Source organism: Festucalex cinctus, chromosome 6, assembly GCF_051991245.1.
Source record: "Festucalex cinctus isolate MCC-2025b chromosome 6, RoL_Fcin_1.0, whole genome shotgun sequence".
In the NCBI taxonomy this organism is placed as follows: Eukaryota; Metazoa; Chordata; class Actinopteri; order Syngnathiformes; family Syngnathidae; genus Festucalex; species Festucalex cinctus.
Window position 1 is genome coordinate 14,412,575 of NC_135416.1, and position 25,716 is coordinate 14,438,290.

Consider the following 25,716-nt stretch of genomic DNA (forward strand, 5'->3'; position numbering starts at 1 on the left):
CTAAAAGGATTAATTTATGGTTTCATGACTAGATGTTGGGCTATGAAAAGGAAAATAGATTTGATTAATCCATTTTCTTTTCTTTTTTTTCTAATCCAGCCTCTATTCTTCTAAATTCCAGTTCCTGATTAAACAGCTACAAGACTGATACCAGTGTTGACTTCCGTCACGAGTACCGATACGTTGAAATAAGGCCAGGTATCAGCCCAATACTGATACCTGGTATCGGTACTTTCCCATCCCTAATGGAAACCTTCAGACGATTTATTGAGACACGTCAACAATGTAATGATAGCCACTAAAAAGGTGTTTACTTAACAAAATTGTTTCTATAGTATAAACCGTTATTTTTTTTCTGATGGGAAAGTCTTAAATGGATGACAGGCAACTATTTGACAAAAATAGGACTTTTTTTTTTTTAGTGCTGTATAACAAACAGCATTATTTAAAAAAAAAAAAAGAGCAATGGGCAAAATATGAAAAATGCCTCTCAGTAATTAAGGTATATCTGTCAGTATCTGTGTTTGATGTGGGATTGCTCAGACTCATTTTCAGGAAAGAAGTTCCAACTCTGAAATGTTGGCTTCTTTAAAAGGGTTGCTGTGCTGAAGCAGTGGTCATTGAGAGCCATAAGTAGGTGGTACTAGTAGTGGACCTGCAGTCTAAATATTATTCCTTGTGGCTAGGGTGGGACTTTTGATTTGATCTGGTCAGGATCGCCACTGCCCGCTGAAATGGTCCGACTGACTACACGCTTCCTTTGTTCATGCACTGAATGCTTGGTTCAATATATCAGTGTGTATAACTGCAGGAAATCTTTGATGGTTTTATTTAAACTGAAAATGTAAAAGTGCTGCAGTTGACATTAAATTACACCAAGTTGCATATACTTTAGATCCATTCATTACTTTCCCCTTAAGGTCTTCACTAAGTCGGCTAACTGTGCTGATGACAGTGATTTTTTTTTCTCTGAGAATACATCAACCTATTCTGCGCAAACGGTGATAGGCTACTATGTGTACCTGGTGTGGCCAAGCGAGTCCTTCCAGACTGGCATGGTTGCCACAGGCTTGATGGCACATTCCATGATAGCCAGAGCAAGGGCAAACTCTCTGGCCTTACTGCACATCTGTACTGCTTTGATCCAGTTAGTCCTACAAAACAAACCATTTCTAAACATCTTTCCTTACAGTTTTTGTTGTTGTTCTTTTTGTTTTCTACATAATAGCCACATGATGCTCCATACCTGTGTGAGGCCCAGTTATGGTGCATGAATGGAGATGGAACGTTGTTCTCCAGCTGGATGATGGTGAGCCTTATTGTAGAGATGGTGATAAGCTTGGAACCGTGGATGGAGCCGTTCCACTTGAATTCCCCTGCTGGTGTCATGCAGAACTTGTGGGAGAGATGCCGCCTTTTGTCATGATCCTAGTGAACACGAATGTTGAAATCACACGAGAAGCTATGGGGATGTCCAATTTGTGCTCTGTGAGTGCCAAGTGCTACTTGCCTCTCTGTGCTGGTGCTTGTTGAGGGCCAGCGTGTTTGTGCTGTATTGGTTATGATAGACACGATATTTGCCCTCCTGGCCGAGCTTGAAGTATTGACAAAGTGTCCCCTTCATCACAACATCCTTACTGCGTGTGCTGACACGGGTGATATCACCTTGTGCATTTACTACTAGAATCTATAGGTGGAGCAAGAGACAGTTTGAGATTGTTAAAAGTGATATAAATAAAAGATCAACACAGCATGCTCAAAATCATCCCATCCAATTTGATATTCAACACCGCTAATTCCATTCAGTGTCATTCATGTCTCACCTCTTTTCCTTCCTTGAAGCCCCTGTTGGCTTCATGAAGGGCAGCAGCCACTTGCTGGCTCTTCATCTGGCTCAATTTGCTTTCTGGATTCCTCAGCCGGGTCACCATACGAGTTGCAGATGACTTCTTACCGACAAGACACTCACCGTTGGTGGAATCTTTACCATCTCCTGCAAATGCAACGTCAGTTTTACATCCAGATGTTCAAAGTGTTCAACTGTCACACACTATGAAATTCTCTGGAAAGCAGGGTGAATTAAGATTTTATTGTGTCTGACCTGTGTCTTCAAAGCTTGCCAGGGATGACTGAGAGGACTTGTCAGCCAGATCAGGAGGTTCAGGGCCCCTGGGTGGGACCATGATGCCCATGCTGCTATTACTGTTGTCTTCGATCATCTGGTTGGGATGGCTCAGACTTGGGACCCCATCACCACTAACAGGAACACAGTCTGATGTTGGGTGTTCCGCTGTAGTGTGGAGAAACAACAACAAAAAACACCAAGAGTGAAGTAGCTGCTTTCACAAAACTAGTTTTGATTGAAGCAAAATAAATATGCCAGCCTTGATTGCCATGACTACACTTTTTAAAAAAAAAGACAAGCTGTGGCCATTAAATGGGGAGGTCTTGCTGGAGCGGCTTCACAGTGAGCAATCCTCTCTAAGTTAAGGCTGTGGCTCCCTCTGTTGGCCAACCGAAGTGCATGCAAGCACTATCAATGCGCACTGACAATGACCAACCCAATCCATATTTAAATAAAACGGACATGTCATCAAGTCTGTGTCTACTTATTCTTGTCCTGGAGGGGAAACAAAGAATTAACCCCTAGAAAACAGGTAGAGCTCCCCTGCAGACTCCAGTAGGAACCACTAACTAAGGCCGATACTAAAGATGATTGTAATAATCGATGAAACCGTACAAATTTTGTTGATTGATTAATCAAATTTTTAATATTGCTATAACTAGACTTTGTAAACAATTGCACTCATCTGTTCGAAAAAAAAAAAAAAAAAAAAAGTAATTTAATTTTGTTGTTAAAGTCCACGTATGTATTTCGTGACTGTTCAGGGAGGGAATGTGGCCCGCCAGGCCTACAAAGCACTGGCAGAAACCAACCAGCAATATTTTTCACAGAACATAATCCACTGGGAAAAATTACCTCCAGTTTTGACATCATCGTTTTTCCCTTCCTCTGCCTCTTCTTTTGTCTCCTTGTCCTCCTGCTTGGTGGTGGTCTCATCATTAACGCTTACAACCTGTTGTCCTTCCCCATCAATCGGCTTGGCTTCTTCATTACCAACTTTCTCCACATCCACCTCTTCCTTCTCCTGCTCCAGACGAGCTTTCAGGGCCTCCTGAGCCGCCTGCCTTTTCACCTCCTCGAGCTCTTCCTCCTTCTTGGCTCGAACACGCTCCAGGATCTCATCTGGATAAGACAGTGGTAAAATGAAGAGTCACTGGCAAAGCATCAATTCAGTTAAGATTTCTTTTTAATCATAACCTTCCTCAGGGATGTGGTCAATGACACATGCAGGGAATTTGTTTCCCATTTCCAATAATGTCTACTATATCTAAATTAACAATAATAATAATACAAAGAATGATTTATTTCAAATTCGGGGGGGGGGGGGGGCATATGTCTCCTAAAGAAGGAATTAAGATGGAGCTCATTACCATTGGCAACAGTGAGGAAACACTTGTTGCTGCCTCTCGCCTTGTTTGTCAGGTCCTCTGTGATGTCCATGTGAGCGTGAACCTCATCCCGAATTTCTTCGATCGCAGCATAGAGGTCGGCCTCCCAGTAATCCTTATCCATGCACTCGATGAGCTCACCTAGCTGGACCTGACACAAACGGAGACGGAAAGACTCCATGTAAGCTAAGATCCACCAACAAAGATTTTTGAAGCATCTAAGGAAGTAAAAATGCTGTCATATGATCAAATAATTGAAGAGCAGACAGTGGAAGAGACAAATGGATGACTTGCCTTCGTGCTGTAGTACCAGATTGTTTTATTTTCCTGTTCACCATCTTCTTCTCTGCAGGGGATAAAGGGGAGGATACACGGGAGATTATTTTTGTTATGACATGGGGAATATACCACATTAGAAGGGGGTGGGGGCAGGCTTCAATTGGTAGAAACATGCAGAAAATAAGCTGTGAGATGTGATTATTGTAATTCATCCGCTTGAGGGCATTAAGTAGGAAAAGGAGGTGGCATCAACTTTCTTTTTTTTTTTAAAGTGTTCCAAATTAAAATTAAAATTTTGGTGCCATACACATTCTGATTAATCCATTAACAAAAGCCTGACGGCCCACCATTGGCAGAAACGGAATATGCATTTCAAAATACATACTGTGAATAATAGTTTTTCTTAGCACGACTGGAGCCTTATGTCACACAAGTAATCTCTATTTACACACTTTGTGCCTGCACCCAAATTAACCAAACGTTCTTCTCTGCGGGTTATCTGCATCTGCATGCACACACTGCACCCGCTAATGAAGAATGAAGGAAGCCACTTTGCTGTGCAGCTCCAAGCAAAGGAAGATGGTGAGGGAAGAGAAAGAAGCGCTGTGAAAACGTTGAGCCCCTTAAATCTTGTATTGCTCAGGTGATCCATACCCAATGATTTATGAAGCAGGTGCTCGGCTGCTGCAGCGCCAGCACACACACACTCACCATCTGTGTCTGTTTAATGTCAAGATGCTATCCTGCTGGGTCAGTGGACGGATGGGCTAGTGATTTACCTTTGAATCAACAATAGCAGGCTTTATACTATTAATAAAGTATGGAGGCTGCAGTAATGTTGCATTATACATCAAACAACTACTCTAACCTCCTTGACAAAAGCACCCAATAAAGAACTAGAAATGCATGCTTGTAGATCAACACAATGAATTCCAATGGCCATCCTTTAACTCTTTGTTGCTGAAATGTGTTTGTTGCTCAACCAACAACCTGATTACAATCAGAAACTCAGCACAAATGTTATTGTTGTCATCTTTTGAATGATAACCTAAAAAGGGTACAAAACTAACTTCATTGCAATTTAAGAAAGCGTTATCTCTCTAGATTTAAATCTCAAGTAGGCCAAAAACAAAGTTAATATAATCCAAATAACACTGACCTATTTTCTGTACACAAAAAAATATCTCCGCAGTCAATTAATCAATGCATACTGCGTTGGGATGCAACAATCTATCCTGTGCAAGTTACCAAACCCACACAATAAGATGTTCCAGAACTGTGCTACACAAAAAAATACATCCTCTTCCATATGCATACATTTTGTCATAAGGAATTCATCTAAATATCCTTCAACTGCCGTGGGTCCTCATTCAGGTCTATGGAGAGCTGCAGCCAACAATGGATATCATTGGGCTAATAGCATAATTGCCCATGCCAATTTAGAACATTTTTGGGAAAAAAGGATAGAAAAAACAACATCCAAAGAGAAGCCAATTGCTTCATTATTCAACATTTGCCAATTAGCATGCCTTTGATGACCGAAATTCGACACAAACATAAAGATAAATTAACATTTTGAACAAGCACATTGCCATATGTTATTGATATAGTGACAGTACCATTTTTCGGACTTTAAGTCACTCCGGAGTACAAGTCTCAACAGTCACAAAATGATAATCGATTCATCTTTTTAAAAAATTGTTTAAAATGTATTTTACAAAAACAAAGACTCAGAACAGTCGTGCTCAGACTCCATAATCGTGCTGGCGGCAGCGAACGAGTACCGTTGGGGTTTAAAAATGGCACTGAGTGTTTTTCTTATCTTAAAATGGCTTACCTTGACTAGAATACCACTTATTCATCAGTGGTGACTCAAATTACAACAAGAATTAGTCATAAAAAAAGGAACGCCAGAGCAGAATTTTCAGATTCGAATCATACTAAAACATTGAATATTGCCCCACACTCCATTTCAGGAGGTGGCAGTGAGTAATGCACCAAAAGTATTTGCCAACCCCAAAAGAATGTAGAAGGAATTGAAGAAGAAGAAAATTAAGAAGATGTAGTCATGGCAACTAATTTGTAACAAAGGGGCTGTCTTCCCAGCTATCTCGCTAGTTTAGTATCTACCACAATAAGGATTTACTATTTACAACACGACAGGTGCAATAACCAACCATGATTGTACCTTTGGCCACAATGCGACGCGGGATTCTAGTTAAGGTAAACCATTTCAAACTAAAAATTAAAAAAATCCATAGTTAGAAGCAGAAGCAGAATCCAGAAGAATCCATCCGGAACTTGTTCACTGTTGTCAACTTGATTAGGGAACGGGGATTTTGGGTGTGAGCCTGAACTCTAATTTTAATACATACAAGACGCACCTGACTATAAATCGCAGGACCAGTGAAATTATGAAAGCGAATATGCTAAACTGAAATGACTTGGGCAAATTATGCTATTGGGCTGAGAATATTTAATAAAAAAAAAAAAAAAAAAAAACACACATCCATGTTTAAATGTCGGGTTTTGGTTATTAAACCAAGTGACAACAATCCTTGGAGAGAAAAAAAAAAAGTTTGTGCACTTTTGTATTTTTAGCAAGTCTAGCAAAACTGAACTTTTCCCGTCATGTGGTCATTTATTATTATCATTCAAGTGTTTATAGTACACTGAATGTGTGTGTCTTAATTAACTGTGCCTTTCAATTTAATCTGCACATTGTTAGCAATAAACCATGACTGATTTGTGTGTGCGAAACATTAAAATCCCTGTTAGTTTCATTAATGCTAAAATAAAGTGTTCATGACATGATCTAGTATTAGCGATACCCTTGTACATGTAATTGAGTACATACAAGACATAACTTCTGTTAGTTGGCTGGGTCAACACTGGCGTGATTTTCTTTTCTAATGGAGATGGACAGGCGCTACTAATTGATATGAATGACGCAATTATAACTTAAAAATGATGAGGTGTGGTAGGGGCATCATTTTAATAATGTTGCCCATCCCTGGTCTAGACAGTACCCTTTGTTGGTACAGATTTGTCTATAACGGGCACATAATATGTAAATTGTGGTACATATTTGCCTACAAACTATACAAATCCCAAGTGTAGTAGTAATAGTAGTAGTACTACTACCCTAGTGACAACCCATAAAGGTACAAATTTATAATAACAAGTGTAGTTGGATTTTCCTGTCATTTTTGTGGTCACGTGATCTCACAGCACAAGTGATGGTGCGCAAATAGGTTTCACAGCCTCAGAGGAATCACGTTCAAAGACGACAGTCATCATCAAGTGGAGAAAATATGGCATAACAGTGACATTACCATGAAAAATTGATAGAAAAATGACAAGAAAACTGGTCAGGCAGGTTGCTAACCTATTTTGTTAGGAAAATGTAAAGTCATACAGTGGCACTTCAAAATGTTGTTTCCCAAATAACAAATAAACATCAATAATTGGTTAACTATTTCACCGCCAAAAACATTTAATAACGATTAGTACAATCACGATGTATGCTGACATAAATGTTAAATATCGTCAACTGGGTTTTATTTTTATTTTATTTTTTATCAATAGGCAGTGCAACGTCTAAGTGGAGCGCTGTCTGGTCAATGGGTTGTGAAATCCAAAACACCCACTATGGCCAGCAGATGGCAGCATTGTATCTCTTTTCAATGGGATGCCGGTGTATGAAATTACAATGAAACATGACATCTGAGACATGAATGATCAAAGCCTTTGTCACATGAAACCTAATTCACAGAGTGTCATTAAACAAAAAATCAGCTGGCACTGTGTTTTTTTTTTTTTTTTTCTGGATAACGTGTGGCAGTAAAGGTTAATGAACAGTAATCATTAAGAAAAAAAATCACATTCTATCCATTTGTTTAATTAAAGGGTAAGTCAAGTGAAAAAATGTTCTAAACAAGGAATTCTGATTAATACTGTTTGTGAAATATGAATTAAGCAACAAAATCCACAGTTTTTACCCATTTTCTAAGTTTGTTCATGTAACTTTCGCAAGTTGAGTCATCTGATACCTGAGAAACTAATTTCATTTTAAGTCGACAGCAAGTGTCAAAATGACTGCCCCCTGAGATGGGTAAAAAATAAAAATGGGTGGATTTTAAAGCAATATTACTCAGAATACCATGTTTAGCCTAGTGGGGCCACATAGAAGACAATATCCGAAAGATTGATGTAAAAATATTTGACAGTGATAGCCCTAATGCTAACTGCACACATTAAGGCAAGAGCTGAGCTTTGAACCTCAGACCTCAGAACTGTGATGCAGACGTGCTAACCACTACTCTACTGTGCTGCCTGTCATGAAGAAAATATATAAGATCCTCTCTATGGCAAAATGTGAAGTGGAAAAGAAATTCTGGATCCTTAACAAAATCTTTCCCACTTCTCCAGATTGACTCATACTGATTTGTTGTATGCAACCCTGAGAAGAAACAAATTTGGACGCTCAAGGCAAATATGGCGAACTTACACGACAATGCGGCGGTTCAGGAACCAGTATTTGCGACTGTGCCGGTCATACCCGACCGGCAGCTGGCGAAGGAAGGGTCTGGTTTTCTGGATTTCAGGGATGCAGTCGACCACACCGGGCACCTTGTGCGCGACGCACACCTCGCACTGCCACTCGTCCTCCGGCACTTCCTGCAGCGGCGGCTTCACACACTCCAGATGGTAAACGGCTGCGCAGGTCTCGCAGCACAGCAGGTCGCCCAGGCGGTGGCACACCCGGCAGTGGTCGTCATAGGCTACCACGCCTTCTGACATGAGCTCTTCCCTGGCGATGTTGGTCGCCAGGAACTGGTCCACTAGAAACTGAAGAACTTTGATTTTGCTCTCCAAGGGTTCAAACGGGTAATCCTCTCCTTCCTGGAAAGGGAGAATGTGCCGATATTCCGGGTCACTCTCACAGTACGCCCGTAAGACCTCCGGCCAGGTCATACCGTCCACAAAATAAAGTGTGGAATTGACAGAATCCTTCACGTCAGCAGGCCCGAAGGTGGTGTTGGACGTGTCCTCCTCACGGAGGATAGCCTTGAGCAGGGCGATGTGGGTCTCTGCCAGGAGCGTGCACTGCTCCTGGCTGGCGACCGCCGCGCAGAAATCCTCAAAACGGAAAGGCGACAGCCGCAGCACCGTGCCGAAGTTGCGGAGAACCTCGTACACGGCGGACACGTTCAGGAGCTGTGAGGTAGGAACCAAGAGGTCCTCGGAGGACTTGGGAAGCTCCATGGGGGGAATGTCTTGTGCCTCGAAGAGGGGAGATTGCGGTTGCACAGCTCGACTCCTCCGTCGACCTGCCGGAGAGAACACAACACAGCTTGGAATGAGAGGAGGAAAAATGAACATGATGGATCCTATTCCTACCGCACACATTTTCCTTGTTGAACTATTCTAAATCAGTGGTTCTTAACCTGGGTTAGATTGAACCCCAGAGGTTTGGTGAGTCAGTGCCAGGGATTCAGTGGAGGTCAAGACATACACCCGACTCATATGATTCATGATGATACGCCCCGCTTAGCCATCGTTGGCTGCAGGTGATCACGCTTATCATTAATATGTCAGGGGAAAAAAAAATGTTCCAACAAATGTGAATTCAGAACATAGACACCTTAAAATAATATCCCAAGTCATTTTTTTCTCTCCAGATTTTTCAGGAAACACAATAAATGAACCATTTGCAATATTAGGAGATAATTTAGAAAAAAAACAAACAAACAGAGACCGACTCTTAAGAAAGTGACGATTGGTGTTCCACAGGGTTCAATTTTGGGGCCTCTGCTGTTTTCAGTGTATCTGCTGCGGTGGTTGTTTAAAAGTTATCTATAAATAATAGAGTGTTGAGTTGAGTGATGGGAATCAGCTTCCTAACTGCATTCACAATTCTCATCCAGCACAACTAGATGTCTAGCAAAACTAAAGGAACACTTGAGCTGCGTGGCGTCGAGGAATACAAGAACACGTTTTCTGAAGTCAAGGTAAAGGGAGCCAGACTCAATGTCTTGTTTACCAGTAAACCCTATAGTTATGTCTTGAATTTGAAAACATTGTATATTTTATTTTTCAAGGAAGAATGTTTCAGTGATTAGAATGCAAATAGGAAACCTGGTGGGGTTCACTACGTCAAAGGAGGTTAAGAACCACTAACGGTTCTAAATTCCACATTCACATTGAAAACACTGTACAGTCTGTATTTTGTATTATGTAATTTGCTATCAATTGCTGTTGTTGCACACAGCATTTTTTCAAGTGCACCTTTTTTATTACACTATTTGTCATTTGTTGCACACCACACCAAGTTTTCTTGTTTTTGTTTTTGCTCTTCTTTGTTATTACTCCTTTATATCACATAATAAAAAGTGAGTTCAAACCGTTCTGAGGGTTGGCGTTTGAATCTGGCCATTCTGTGTAGAGCATGCATGTTCTCCCCATGCTTTTATGGGGGTTTCTCCAGGTAGTCAGTTAATATGTTTGTCATTACCAGTAGAAAATAAAAATTGAAACAATCATCTTCATGAAACACACATGGGGGTCACTTTCCAAATAGCAATGCCACCGAGGAATTTAAATTTTGATTTTTCCATTCTAAGACGATAAATCCATCCCTCCTCTTTCTATTAGGGCTGCACGATATTGGAAAAACATGCGATATGCGATATACTTGCTGAACATAGTGATATCGATATTATTGCGATATTTAACATGTACCTAAGGAAATTACATTTTTATTACCTAATGAAAGAAAAACAAGCAACCTTCATGTAATCTTAGTTAATTAATTGTAATTATGTCTTGATAATTTTCAACTATTGAATGGCGATGCACATTTTAGTTAGCATCTGACTGGTCAAATTCATATAAAAAGCATAAAATTCCATATAAAACTTATTGCGTGCCTTTGCGATATGCATATTACAAGGTCGATATATTGTGCAGCCCTACTTTCTATATTGCTTATCGTCATTAGTCAATCCCAATGAGCTGACACCTAAACTAACAATCGGCCTGAGAACTTAAATTGACATATTTTTAGGTTGGCTTGAATTGTCCTAAAACATTAGCTGCATCATCTCACAGCATAACACACTAAAAATTAGGGGTCTGCCAAAAAAAAAAAAAATCGATTCATAAAAGAATCGAGATTCTCATTTATTAATCGAATCGATAGTTAATATCCAAAAAGGCACAATACAAAATTAATAAATGTTTAAACCAAAAAAAAAAAAAAGACACTGTCATTTTGTCTTGCAAAGCAGACTGGAGTAGATCATGACAATGTTGTGCATTTCTATACATTAAAGCAGAAATGATTTGTCAATCAAATAATTTTGAATCGAAAATTGTTTGAATCCAGAATCGATTCTGAATCAAATCGTAGACCCAAAAATCGTAATAGGATCGTGAGAGAGTCAAAGATTTCCAACCCTACTAAAAATGATTACTTTCATAGGTAGACGTTTGTCTACCTGATGACTGCACTAGTAGTGGTTGCTGCGGCAACGACGTGTAATGAATGAGCTGACGTCTGCAACAAGTGGGGAAAAAAAGAGCGCCTCTCTTCAAAACAAAGAACTGTCAAACTTAGGGAGCCTGCTGCAGGACATGTAGCTGAACCCCTGTGTGTTTATCATTTTGAAATAGTTTTTAAAATGTATTATTACCACAGTGAATTCTTAACTGACGAGTAATTGGGGCATATAGCCTACCACAGCTTAATGCGACAGAGCTGTTATTTTGTAATGAGCAACATTTGTTCAGACAAATATGTTTTTGAAGTTGCATTAGAAGTATGATTGGGTGACGACTTCATGAACTGCAGTAATGTAATAAAAGAAAATTAAAGCATCCAACTTCAATACAGTATTTTGTAGGTAAAAAGTGCAGCGAAGTTATGGTAAACAGAAAAAAAAATACAGAAAAAAAGGTCTGCTCCACACTGACAGGACAAAAGTGCATAAACCACGCGAGTCGACTGAAGCGTGGGGCATTTCTTTGCAAAGCGGCGACAAGCAGAGCACACGGTAAACAAAGGCCCGTTTCTCCGTGCAAGCTCCATTTTGGACAATGCGCCTTTGCTTTGTAGAGCTAAAAAATAAAACGCACTCTTCAAGAGAGTTCAACCTGACGCCGTGCATGTGCAAAAGGACGCGTACCTGAGGTGCTCCCGACCGTGCTTTGGCTCCTTGCACTACTTTCGGTGCAGTAGCTGGCATCATCATCATCTTCATCTCCTAGTTCCCTCAGATAGTCCGAGTCGTTTCCCAAGGCCTCTTCTTCTTCAAGATCCGACGAAGGGTTGTCGTTCAAGAGTTCGTCTTCCTCCGATCGGTAGCTTAAATTGTCGTCCTCCTCGTCGCTGTTGTCGTCGTACACCACCTTGATCGGAGGCCGCCTCACTCCGCCTCTGCTGCCGCGGCCGCCTCTCGACCCCCTGCCTCTCCCTCTGCCTCCTCTGCCCCGCGATGCCGCGCTCGCCTCAGAGGTGGCCACTCCAACTTTCTTGCGGCCCCGGGACAAATTAAAGTTCTCTCGGCCTGATATTTCCGCGTCCACCTCGGCGGAGCCGGCGACACAACCGCCGTCGGTTAAGCCGCGTCCACGACCTCGTCCTCTGCCACGACCCCGTCCCCGCATCCCTCTGCCCCTTCCACTCCGGGAGCCGCGGACTGGCCCGGGTGAGCCTTCCCGCATCCCGGCTGCCAGTTTGGGCGGCCTTCCTCTTCTCCCCCTCATTGTAGGAGAGCGCCTCTTCTGTTCCGCTTCAATCTCGGAGCCGTGAGACGCTACGCACAACGAAGAAAAACTAGGAAAGGAGACACAAACGGCTCATGCGAAAGTTGCGGAGAAGTTCCCACCAGCCCACGGTCTCAATTTGTGGGCGCAAAGCTTAAAGTGAATGGCCGGTGTCCCGCTTTGGGTCGCCAAACGACGCCATTTTTCTTCTCGGCTCTCTCTCCGTTGAAAACACAGAAGGCCTCAAACCTGCGTCAAGCCATCTGTACTTCCCGGAGATTTCACCGGAAGTACAATTCCTGACCATCGAAATAAAACAAACATAGCGTCGTGACGCGAATTACACACACGCACAGAACGTTGTCGACGCCATAAACTTCGATTAGACATAACAGATTGCTTCGATTGCACAGAACCTGTACTCCCAGTTTATTATTCTACAGTAAATATAACATTGGACGCATAACCGTTTAGGAAGTACTGTCTTGTTAACTCTCCGGTAACTTGACACCCACCACGACGCGCCAACGATGTTGAATCACGTGACTCACTGTTCCACAACAACGCAATTTGCATGCTAGTTCATAAACGAGTTACACATGCGAACACTCTCTCCATATTGCGTTTTTAGAGTTGTTTCATTGTGATATGTTGACCCTGATTAGCTCGGACAGTGAATGCAGTCGCTGCTTTTATAGCTGTTAATGGCGTCGCTGTGGCGAAGGCGAGCGAGGCAAGACGATAATCGTGCATGCGTCTAGCACAGCCACCTGAGCAAGTCGTCATAAAGTTAACCGGACATAAGCAAACTATACATTTTATTCACTGTACAGCTAACCTGAGTATCGCTTTTCACTGCAAATTTCCAGTCCTTCGGCAACATCGTTCATGGTAACAAGCAAACCGCATACATTGTATTCATTCAGCTAACCTGGATATCGCTTTCATTCCAACTTTACATTCCTTCGGCAAAATCCTTGCTTTCAAGCACGCGGCTTTGAAATGGAACTACTCTGACTTTAGAAACACTTAATGTATAAGTTGTCGATCCATTGGGGTCTCCGCGCAAATTCGAATCCTGCTGACAACGGTTTACATTCCCTTTTTTTCTTCTTAAAAGTACAAAGGACCCGTATAGGTTCGAATCCTGCACACATTATCATCTCTTTTTTGGCTTTAAAGTACGAAATTAGTTACCCAACACACATTGGTTTGAAAATAATTTTATTTGAGTATAAAACACACGCACACAAAACGGTAAATTACATACAATGACTGGACTGACGTATCTAAGCATTCATTCGCCATGCAAGTTTGACCATAAGAAAGTAATTTCCTGCAGTTAAGATCATGTATAGAGGATTCATATTTTAACCTATTATAACACTTAAGCATTGTATACAAATTCACTGCAAAAAAATAAAATTAAAGTTCACATTTTAGTTTATACAGTAATTTTTGGATTTGTTCATAGTCTGATCTTATTTTAGGTCAACCTTCCCCTCCCTGTGTACAACAATCTGACTTTGCCTTCAAAAGGCCCTCCGCCTATTTTAAGTTAAGGAAGCCCCTTGACCAGTCCTATTATGAATAAATGTCTTGGAATCTTTTAAATAGCAGGAATTATCTTTCCTGATACACAGTTGGTATAGTCTGGATCAAATCCCTTTGCAGGAAAAAAAGCTGGGAAGCTGTGCCTAAGTTTTGCATCAATTCCCCACCTTTCATTGGATACACTGTAATGAGATCAGCCTTTATAATGTCAAAAGACTGTGGCAAGCTGGTGAAGTGTCAGTGTAGAAAAACGGCACTGATCTGTACTCTCATGCTCACCCAGTGTGGGCCTCACTTAATCTGTTGTTTAATGTGATCAACAAAACTACATAAAGAACACAAATATTAAAAGTTTAGCCCCCTCGGTGTGGGCCTCACCTCACACTTAATCTGTTGTTTAATGTCCATCCATCCATCCATCTTCTTCCGCTTATCCGAGGTCGGGTCGCGGGGGCAGCAGCTTTAGGAGGGAAACCCAGACCTCCCTCTCCCCAGCCACTTCAACCAGCTCCTCCGGCAGGATGCCAATGCGTTCCCAGGTGAGCCGAGTCATAATCTCTCCAGCATGTCCTGGGTCGTGGGACATGCCCGGAACACCTCTCCAGGGACAAGAGGCATCCGAACAAGATGCCCGAGCCACCTCAGCTGGCTCCTCTCAACGCGGAGGAGCAGCGGCTCGACTCTGAGTCCCTCCCGGATGACCGTGGTTCTCACCCTATCTCTAAGGGAGAGCCCGGACACCCAGCGGAGGAAACTCATTTCGTTGTTTAATGTGATCAACAAAACTACATAAAGAACACACAAATATTAAAAACGCATTATACTGTACTGACCCTTGGAAAATCAGAATGCATATTACCATAGTTGTGTAGTGACAGGACAGGCTGTGCAGCAGTTTTACCAATAGATGGTGTTATTGCACTGTGCTATTTCTGTTTTTTATTGAGGGATTGTCGAGGTGAGGTAAACTGCTCGCTACTGCACTTCTCATGTAGTCCATGTACAGTATTTGAATGGGGAATATTCAAATTCAACAATCTTAACTGACATTGTGAAAACTTGGATTAAAAAAGAAAATCAATACAAAGGCCAGACCAGATAACTAAAATGGAAAATTTTTATGTCGGCCAAATAATATATACATATATATTTTTCAACTCTTCACATGCAGGTGAGGTTGTGCCTCTCCTGACGACATGCCCCTGCAATAGGGCAAAAACATTAGTGCAAACCCAATTCCTGATGTAACATCCATATTTTGCACACATTAGAAATTAACAAATGAGCCATACAACATATAACTGAATGGTCATGATTTCAACAGCTTAATACATGAACACGTAATTTAAATGAATTATCACATTTTTTCTAAACAAAAGCATTGAAGTTTAGTTTGTGTGTCCAACTTTTGGACACGAATCATTAAAATTAAAAAATTAGGTGAAAATCTCTAAAGAGACATGATGCTCAACAAACCTTTCTTTAAAAGCATTACGCAGAAACCTAAAATAGCTCTATAACCTCAATAGAATACTGTCCTATGTCTTGTTTTATCTTCATGTGTTGGAGCTCTTGGAGACCTCCTTCAACTTTTCCTAGTTCCGAAAACAGTTTCACCTGAAGATACACAAGGTCATAGGGTTAAAAAACAATCCCAATTTTTAAAAAAATAATTTAAATTAACAGGAAACGTTTGGGTTTTTTTTTTTTTAAACAGTTTGTGTCAACATTTCAAATATGTTTTGAAATAAAATGGTTTTTTTTTTTTAAACAGTTTGTGTTAACATTTCAAATACGTTTTGAAATAAAATGTGCATTTGTTTTATAGATATAGAGCCATAATGCTTCCACTGACTGAAAGAAGCAGGTCATACCTGAGCCTTAATAAAGCTGTGGAGGTTTATCAGGAGGCCATTGGCCTCTGGAGTCATGACGAGAACTGTGAAATGAGCATCCAACAACAAGCAAACCCAATCCATAATCTATATGAGGAGAAAAAAAACAGTTGTAGAATTTCTTAACAATAACAAACTACATTTGTTTCTCGTTCTTGAGTTACAAGAACCGGATTGGCAATAAGATACAACCGGTGTAATACATAGTAGTAGTGATGAACAAAACAAGTCGATAAATAAATCACTGTGAGCACGTGTTTATACAATTTGCATGCAAAACATTTGTTGCCAATGTGTGCTCAGTCAGCAGCAACTGTTTTACTTCTACTTTAATATTAAATTATATAATGATAATTATTCTCATTCTAATTATTGTTACAGACCTGCGTGGCACTGGGAGATCGGTAGCCGTGACTCTGGGGAAAAGTGTCATGGCTATATTTTAAGTAGAGGAAGTGGAGATACTGGAGGAAAACCTTGAAGCGAGAAAGAAGAATCATCATATTAACTGACGAATATGCTTGATTTGCCAATAACTGACCATTTACCATAATGTTTCGAGTACAATACATTATAACATATAATATTAATAATAAAACACCCTCCAAAAACATTTTCCCCCTTCTCTACTCTTGTATAATGCGCTGGGCCAAGCATGGCAGGTAGCCATGCTTAAAAAACAAACTATAATTTGTAGAATACTTGGATAGATTGGGATTTCTTATGTTCAGATACATATTTTTTGTGTAAAGAGAACTTATCTTACCTTGCTAATAGTTTTGGCCACAGCACTTGAGCCCACATCTATGAATACCAAATTAGTAGCGGTTACCTAGATACAGCATGCCCCCTTCTGGGCTAGCAGGCCTACAGCAAGGCTAGGAGGTCTAAGTCATCAGCGTATTTCATGAATGTGGATATCACATGCTTTGGCGTTGACAAAAAAGTAAACCTCATGAAAAATGGTTGAGTAATGAGCAAGTTCCGAGGTCATTTCAATGTCCATGCATTGCAGATGTTCCCATCGACCTTACCAACCACCATTTTAGGCACACCACAGCATGGCCGCTAGTATGTAGTCACATCACTACCGGCTGCAATTACATACTTTAAGTCTAACATGTACAAATACATTGAAACATTGTGTAAAGAACCACGAAGCTGAATTTTATTGATATCTCTGCTTCAAAGACAACCAGTAACTAATTTTGAGTTTGTCAAACCAGTCATGATGTGAACACGAGGCTGCGCGCATTTTGACGTCACAATTAAGCGACACTACCATAGAAGAGGGGCGGGATTGAGGAGTTGGGCACAACTTGAGCCACAACCACAACGTGGCATGCCGATAATTAGACGGATTTCTTTATTATCTGGTTTATCTGTTTGACGTCAAATTGGTTGATAATTACCGATAATTATCGGCCACCGATATTATCGTACATCCCTAATTTATATCGACGAGTTAACATTTTGGAGTAAAATTTATTTTGCACACACTGAGACCAAGAAGAGTAGAGCTCGGACTTGCACGAAATGCACGAAAAGTATTTGCCAATCGCCATAAGTACGAGAAAAAATGGACAAAGTAGTAGTAATAAAGTCAACCAATGTGTCACATTTGCTAGATAGTTTAGCATTCAGCTTTCATGGAAACAGTTCAACCACAATTGGTTTGTAACATAAGCTGCATTCGGAGGTTAATGGTAGGGAAACACGCTCTGCCTCTCCCAAGACACATTCACTCAGTGGCGTTAGTGATTCCGTGAATTTCCGGACGCACCATAGGGATGGCAGTCCGAGCTCTACACAAGTCGCACTTCAGAATAATACGTAGGACTAACCAAGCTACGGGAGGAAAGTGCAATTTATAGTCATAAAAATATGCAGTCCAATATTCCAGGAAAATAAAATGCAACCAAGGAACTTGCCAAAACGTGCTGGGATGAAAGATCTTTCAAATGTGGAAGAAGCAGGTCATCACTGTACGCCGTCTGCAGGACCTCATTTCTTCACAGTGCCGGTTAAGATTCAAGATCACTTTTACACAATGTCTAATTCTGAAGATTATACATCAATATACTGTACTTTTGTTCTCGCCACCACCTGAGTAGTTGTGTGTATACCATTAAAAGGATACAGTAAAACAGCCTTCTTTAAGGCAACTGGACAGCTTTGTTCTGGTGATGGTGATTTCTTATCCTCCTCGTGCTCTTTTGTCATTGTGACATCTGAGTGGTCCTCCAAAGAGGAAGAGGAGTTAAAACCATTCTGCAAAGCAACCTGACCATGTTCCCTGGAGGTCAGAGTTTCCATGAAAGAAAGGCTGTCTGGCTCCAGGTTCATTTTCTCTGCATCGCTGTCTGGCAAACTGTGACAGGGCATTTGAGAAATACATTCAGGTTACACTGAAAGCAAAACGTTTTCAGGAAATTATTAATATTTCCAATCAGCTTCAGGCAGTTAACATTCAAATTCTACCTAATGAATGCCTTCAGGCAGGTGCAGGTGACAGCTTCTGGGACGTCAGGGAAGAACTGTAAACAGAGCTGACACAGGAAGTAATCCTTCTTTTCCAGGGCAAGCTGCATGAGGTCAGGGCACATGCTGTAAATGGAATTGCAATAAGTGTTGTTTCTGACATCACTAAAAATCATTTTCTATGTGGCAATGACAACAAAAGAACATTTACCTTACATTTTAATTAATGACCTAACAATGCCTCTCACTGACGACCCATAGAAATGGAGACTAGGCAAAATTAAACTAATCCCACAGATTAAGTGCCTTTTTTTAAAATAAGTTATTTAGAGTCCAGAAAACAAAGATAATTTCATATCTGTGGGACCTTTTAGAAGTACTGCAGACAACCTCATACCAGAAATGTTGTCACCAGTTGGAACTGAATTTACTTTTATTTTAAGATTGACAGTAGCTCAATACTAAACGTGTCTAAATGGCGTCAGTGCTACCCCTGCAGTTATTTGATCAAGTACAGTAAAGGATGCAGAGAACCCCCCCCCCCCCAACTAATCTTACAAACCTGTGGCAGAGAGACTGGGACTGTACTAGCTGTGAAAGTGTTGTCGACGAATAGAAGGCAGTATCAGCCAAGCTGCGGGACACCAGAGACGACGCCAGCTGTCCCACTGATTGAGTCAGGTCCTGCATGTCTGTTCTGCAAAAGAGGCCTTCCACTTCTTTCTGCACTTCCTCTACTGGTGCGGTCTATGTTACAAAAGGCCTTATTATCAATCAATAGTGGCAGGCAACTACAACATATCCCAAAAGATATCTAGACTTTCTTCTATTACATTAGTGTGGAATCAAAAGACAGCTGATCTACTAAGAGTTGCTAAATTTCATTACACTATAACCTCAACGTTTTACAGTTAGCACAATTAGAAACATGGTTCAAAAACAAACAAATGCAAACTGAAATTGATCTCAGTGGTATACAATGAAAAAAGAAAGTATTACCTTGATGAGCTCCAGAACTTGCTCAACTGTCAAACTGGGGGACGACTGACTCTTACGTGTAGTTCTCTGAAAAGACAACCAACTAATTAAGGATAAACTGTGAATAATGAATCCACAATAATCTACAGGTGCCAGACAGGACAAAAACAACAAAATGCTGCACTCAGTCCAGTTCACAGTGTTATCACTCATCTAATCTTTACCAACATTTTTATGATTTGAGCTTGAGAGCAACTAGAATTATCCTTAGAAAGTTATCCTAATTTGCAATTTTGCATACCAACTTCCTGATTTCCGTTGTTCTGGAGGGCTGAGTTTTCTCTTCATGCAAGATGTTGTTCCAAGAAGGCACTGACACTAGAGGTCTGGTTTCTGTCAAATTTCAATAAAAAAAAAAAAAAAAAAAAAAAAAAACATTAATTGAGCAACTAATCAGTTCATGACACAATCCACTAGTTTAATGCTGCCTCATATGTGCAAAAAGTGAGAATGAGAAATTATTTTAGATGTTTTGATAAATATAAAACTGTTGTATATGATCACAGTCATTTCTCCATGATATACATTTAAATGTACCAGTGTGTTTGTTGCCACTGGGATTTTAGTAAAAGCAAAGGGAATTATAAACAGTTCCAATTCCAAATAAACACAAATGTCTTTTTGGAGTGTGTAAACATTTCATTTTCAAAATGGGGAATATATGCACTCAGGCATCAAGGGTGGTGTTGTTAACTTGTGGGATTTATTGAATGTTTTAGCTCACCTTCAATCCTGGACTTCTTCAGTTTGCCCAACGCGGAAGCGAGTGAAGATTTGGTGCATCCGTATGGAATAACAGACAGGGTTTTGCCATGGGGAATAAATAACTTGTTGGAATAACACCATAGCTAAAAATAAAAGAGAAAGGTGACTCAATAACAATAATGGCTCTGTGTGAATAATAAGCTTGTAAACTGCTATAAAGTTGTGAGGAGGAAGTGGTATCCCGGTCACAGTGGAGAGCAGACATAATGCTCTACCAAAGTCATACAGTCCTCCATCAGCACTCAGCAGCTGGAAGGACAGGGAACATTGGCCTATGGTCCAAATTATGACCAAGGAGGTTGCTGTTCAAACTTTAACGTGTTCATTGACTCCCCAACACTTTTTTTTAATAATTAAAAAATTAAACATACAGTTCTGCAGATAGTTTAAAAAAAAAAAGAAAAAAGAAAAAAAAAGAAACTATATGTTGTGTACCTACCTGTCCGAAGATTTTACCGGCAATTTCTTTCCCAGCCTGAAGTGTCTGAAAATTGATATTCCAGATGCATAGGAAGTCTGAAAAGACAACAACATTTAAGTTGACACGAGATACTACAGACTCCCAAGTACATTGATAAGTAAAAATGATGCAAAATCAGTTAAGATCTGTTCCGCTATACAGTGGACCCACGCATAATCGTGGATTGGCACCCACAGATTCACCGAGTTGCAGATGTTTTTTCAATACTTCAAATATATATATATTCATTATTATTATTATTTTTTAAGGGTGTCAACCCCGTTATTTTTAGGACATAGCTTATTAGCAGTTCATCAGCATTTTTTTCAAGACTTTTGCAGGAGTTAAAAAAACAAAACAAAAAAACAAAACGTATTTAGAGCAAGCATTAATTATACATGAATATTTTATTATATTGACGCGCAATATTTGCGGGTCAGCCCGGTCCCGTTACTATGTACAAAGTTGTTGGCATACTTGCAGTGATTTAACATGAACAGAAATGTGTTTCAGTAATTTTTACAGTTAGAAGAGCATCCATTGTCAAGGGGAAACCTTCTTGCATACACTTGCTCGTAAATTAAACTGAAAGTACAGAATGGGGATGACCTGTTCTTTACCAAATTCATCAGATGTGAGTTCATGAAACGTACAACAATGGGAATTGTACTGTACTTACAAATCTGGAAATACTGTACGAACACAGGAGTCACTAAAGATTGCAATTTATCCAAGTGCTTTTAGTCAATTTGGTGCACAAGTGAATCCCTTAACCACATATTCGGACTAAATACAATAATGTAGGAGATATTTTCATTATCTTCAGGGAGGTAAGGTAACGTCATGTACCTTTACCAGTTCCAGCTGAGGGGTGTGGAACGCCAACAACAGCAACGTGGGCTTCATCTAGGAGGAGGGCAGAAGCTGCATTCAACTTGTCCTCATCAACGGAAAGAGCCAGTAACAGATTACGGGGCAGTGAAAGGGTTTGAGGCCCCTCATCGGACCCCAGGCTCCACACAGAGATCACACTCTGGTACACATGTCCATTAGGATCTGCAAGACAGAGAAATGACAGAGGAACTTTTTCCACTGTGTTGCTCATACTTGGGCAACATTTGCCCACAACAAATTTAGCGGTCTCTACATTAATGCTTCTTTCATCTTCTTTAATTATTATTTTGTCAACTCAATATCCACATTCATGAAACTAGAAAGCAATATTTAAACAGACAAAATGGTGCCTTACAGAGGTAAAGAAGATGGATGAGATCATCCCTGTAGGATGCAGAGAAGCTGAGGGGGGAAAGACTGGAATCTTCACTCTCCAACCGGTACCTTTGCAGTACCTTTTGAGTTACTTTCTGCAGGTACAAAAAATTGTCCCCCTTCTAGAGAAAGACATTAGAATTTAGTCATTAAGAAGTAAGGAAAACCAGTAACAATAACAAAACAAAACCAAAAAAAGACAACAAAAAACAATATTCTCATTCAACAATATTTGCTTGATGTGTCTTTTAGCATTGTTTCCATCAAGTGCTTCAATTCGGTGAGCTATGAATGGTTGCGGATGTTTGGGTCTATAGCACCTTAGTCCCTATGCAACATATTGTTCAGCTGTATACTCTCTATACAGAAGATGATTAAAAAGCTTCATCGATTCTTTATGGCACTCCTGAGTTTTGTGTTCCTCTTTGTTGAACTATTTAGTGTGTTATTCTGTGTTGCACTGCTATAATATGTACATTCCTGATGCCGCCATCGCCATGTCGCAAAATACACGGTCAGATTGATCTTTATTCTTCCCTTATGGAGCAAAGTAGGATGATGCATCATAGCTCTTGATGGAAAATGAATTTTGGACTGATTTATCACGATAAAGACACCATGAAAAAAAATCTCGTACCGTTTCTGTTGCAAAGATGACAAACTGCTGGGTTTCTACCACTATGTTGGTGCTCCACCTAAAAACAACAACAAAATACATCAAGAGAGCAGCACAACTGAAGCAAATTAGATATTTAAATATCCTGTATGTTTAAAGCAATATTTACCCATGTGGATGCCCCACTAGCAGTGTTGTAAATGAGTATTTCCGAATAATGATGTTAAGATGTTACCCCAAAGCAGGAGCACTTATATTAATAATGGGCAATATTAAGTGTAGCATCTAACATAAAACTGAACTAATACTCTGTTGCAGTGCATTTATTTCAGTTGCCCCACCGCCTTAGGTCTGATTTAACTTTTTAGCAGGCTCATTGTTTGAATAAGACTTTTTGAAACTATTTTACTGACCTGACTGTGACGTCAGTGTGATTCTAAACATGAGGGTCGTAGCCGGCTAGCACTGGAGCTAGTGTGTCATAGACAGGGAATTCCTGTTAAAGGGAGGCACTCAATGCCTTTTTTTTTTTTTAAATACCCATTATATATAGTAAGTATAATGCAGTACCACTTATCACAATAACTACACTATTATCAGCTGTTACTATGAGAACTATCTAACAGTCACAATCTTTGTAAAGGCAGATTATTTGAGGTGCAATGCCAAAATTGCCATGGTAGAACGTTACCTAATGGTTTCATGTGGAGCCAAGAAGTCCTCCACAATTTGCTGAGGAGCTGAGAGAAGAGTATCAAGAAGTCTCACTGCTCCTCTCTGAAACAAGACCACAGGATCTCCTCCAGCAACACAGTGGAGCCTCCAGATGTCCGACGACACCTGGCCAAAACGCATTTGAAGACTTGAAAACAACACATTTGATGCTGGATATTGGTCAAGACATGCAACTTCCTATATACAGTCATTCCAATATGAAATACATTATAATAATAAGAATAGTACAAATGGCCATGTAACTTGTAGTCTCTGGTCAAACTGTAAGAAAACCAACATTTATGAGGAAAACATGTAGTAGAGTCTTACAATCATACTTACAGTAGCTTTAAATGTTTTGTCCAAGAGAACATCATCTTCCTTCCAGATTCTGATCACCTGAAAAACATACAAAATTAGATACTACATTTTGATGGATCTCACTACAACATGACCTCACTTACATACTGAGATGCTGATTACGTGCATGTGTGAGAGCAACAATAAACATGTTTACCTTGTTGTCTGTTACTGCCACATATTCTTTAGTGTGCGTGTTGTAGACTGCTGGACAGGTCAAACAGCAGCCTTGTTTCACAGTCCAGCTTCCCAGTGGCTTCTGGTCTGAAACCTGACACAAACAAACAAACAAACAAACAAACGTTAGTGTTGTTATTTACAACATGGACTAAAATTAATTAGCTTACTGCTAAAAAAAAAAACAAAAAAAAAAAAACACACGTACCCAAGCACTGATGCTTGTTGTTGGTAACATAAATACTAAATGATTTGGAGGTGTTGTGCTAAAATAGCAAATGTTAGCATCTACAGTGCTGTTTCTGGTTGACACCCAATTTTAGTTCAACGCCCATCTACCGCCTCACATTAAATAATTAACACATCTCATGTACATGATGCATTTCGTTTGTATTCGTTGCATGACAACATCGCTGAAAAGACCCGAGGTTGCCAACGCGACTTGTGCAAGCGTCGCCCTCCAGCTAACTAGCTAGCTAATTGCTAGATGCTCCACGAACACGTTAAAAGTTACCTTGTAAAGCGTAACAGATCTGAAGGCGTCGGTGATGATTACATGGTCGCTATCCCTCTCCGCTTCGACGCCCTGAATTCCGGAATTTGTCAGATTCTGTGATGGAACTAGGCCACACAACGTGTATCCCTCATACAGCGCGGCCATGCTGGTCCAATAGAGATGGGACTTTGGTGGAGCTCGCGAGACTACAGGAAAACGCGCAAACAGGAAATGCCATTGCGGCCATCTTGCGTTGCCACTTGCTAAATGAGCATAACGTGGCTTTTCTACGGTCGTGATTTTCTGTCTTCATATCTAGCGTGTGTGGCGTACGACTGTACGAATAAGTCTGGGAGAGAAGCGCTACATGCACTTTTAATCATTACTGCAATTATAATTGCTTAATTTTCGATTAAAGTTTCGCATATGCGACCCATGTGAGGAATACACGGTTATGAAAATGGATGGATGATATCTGAATGGTCTGTTAAAGGGTCCGTCAGCAGTTTGTCAGTCATTTTTAACAGATTTCCTATGTTGTGCAGAGAATTGGTCCAAGAGTTGAAGACGGAGAACTCAAAGCCAAGTCAGGTGTCACATTACTATGTAGTGACCATTTCTTTCTGGACCAAAAAAAAAACAAAAAAAAAACACCCCCCAACTTTTCCCCCTATTTTGGGAGCTGTACAAACCACAATTTGAAGATGAAGTTAAAGTTACATGTGTAAAGTGTTAAATAGAATACAAGGATATGGAAATCGTTTTTGGAGATACTCTTTCATTTGGAATTTGATGTTTTTAACATGTTCCAAAAAAGCTGGGACAAGGGTCATTTTTACCACTGTATTACATCACTTTGCCTTTTAACAACACTTAATAAATGTTTGGGAACAGAGGACAACAATTGTTACAGGTTTGGAGGTGAAATTCTTTCCCATTTTTACTTGATGTACACCTTCAGTTACTAGTCCAAAGTCCGCGGTCACATATTTTGTGCTTCATGATCCAACATACATTTTCACAGAGAGACAGGTCTGGTTGTATCACATGAGGAATGTTTCTTGGCATTGTCTTGCTAAAATAAGCAAGCACATCCCTTTCAGGATTAATGGTGCCTTCACAGACATGTAAGTTACCCATGCTATGGGCACAAACAGAGCCCCACACCAAAACAGATTGAACTTGAACTTTGCACTTTTAACAGTCTGCCTCGTCCTTTTCCCCTTTGGCCCAAAGGACATGAAGTCCATGAGTTCCAAAAACAATTTAAAAATGCGGACTCATCAGACCACAGTACAATTTTCCACTTTGCGTCAGTTCATCTGAAATA

At 40.3% G+C, this 25,716-nt stretch overlaps 2 protein-coding genes across 6 annotated transcripts in view; both read right to left on the reverse strand.

Moving 5' to 3' along the window:
* The window catches only part of LOC144020104 (nucleosome-remodeling factor subunit BPTF-like), a 39,544-nt gene extending 25,869 nt beyond the window's left edge, over positions 1–13,675 (reverse strand). For 4 of the 5 annotated variants that reach the window (XM_077523199.1, XM_077523197.1, XM_077523195.1 and 1 more), the window contains exons 1-11: positions 13,493–13,674; positions 11,982–12,631; positions 8,303–9,125; positions 3,808–3,859; positions 3,496–3,664; positions 2,981–3,247; positions 2,102–2,290; positions 1,824–1,993; positions 1,511–1,687; positions 1,247–1,428; positions 1,023–1,154 (exon numbers count right to left, since the gene is read on the reverse strand). In XM_077523199.1, the coding sequence (XP_077379325.1) occupies positions 1,023–1,154; positions 1,247–1,428; positions 1,511–1,687; positions 1,824–1,993; positions 2,102–2,290; positions 2,981–3,247; positions 3,496–3,664; positions 3,808–3,859; positions 8,303–9,125; positions 11,982–12,631; positions 13,493–13,509 (2,828 nt within the window). In that variant the 5' untranslated portion in view covers positions 13,510–13,674. Of the gene's footprint in view, positions 1–1,022; positions 1,155–1,246; positions 1,429–1,510; positions 1,688–1,823; positions 1,994–2,101; positions 2,291–2,980; positions 3,248–3,495; positions 3,665–3,807; positions 3,860–8,302; positions 9,126–11,981; positions 12,632–13,492 lie in introns of all 5 variants that reach the window. The other variant, XM_077523198.1, reaches the window with a different exon arrangement.
* Positions 13,676–15,214: 1,539 nt separating this feature from the next.
* On the reverse strand, positions 15,215–24,565 carry nol11 (nucleolar protein 11). Its single transcript, XM_077523201.1, has 18 exons — positions 24,405–24,565; positions 23,871–23,984; positions 23,696–23,752; positions 23,331–23,479; positions 22,661–22,718; positions 22,004–22,145; positions 21,604–21,810; positions 20,734–20,810; positions 20,254–20,377; positions 19,771–19,862; positions 19,491–19,556; positions 19,054–19,238; positions 18,492–18,617; positions 18,151–18,381; positions 17,942–18,020; positions 16,394–16,486; positions 15,990–16,097; positions 15,215–15,732 (listed from the first exon to the last, which is right to left on the reverse strand). Exons 1-18 carry the CDS (start codon positions 24,549–24,551, stop codon positions 15,619–15,621), a joined length of 2,169 nt encoding a protein of 722 aa, XP_077379327.1. The 5' UTR covers positions 24,552–24,565; the 3' UTR covers positions 15,215–15,618.
* Between the last annotated feature and the right edge of the window lie 1,151 nt (positions 24,566–25,716).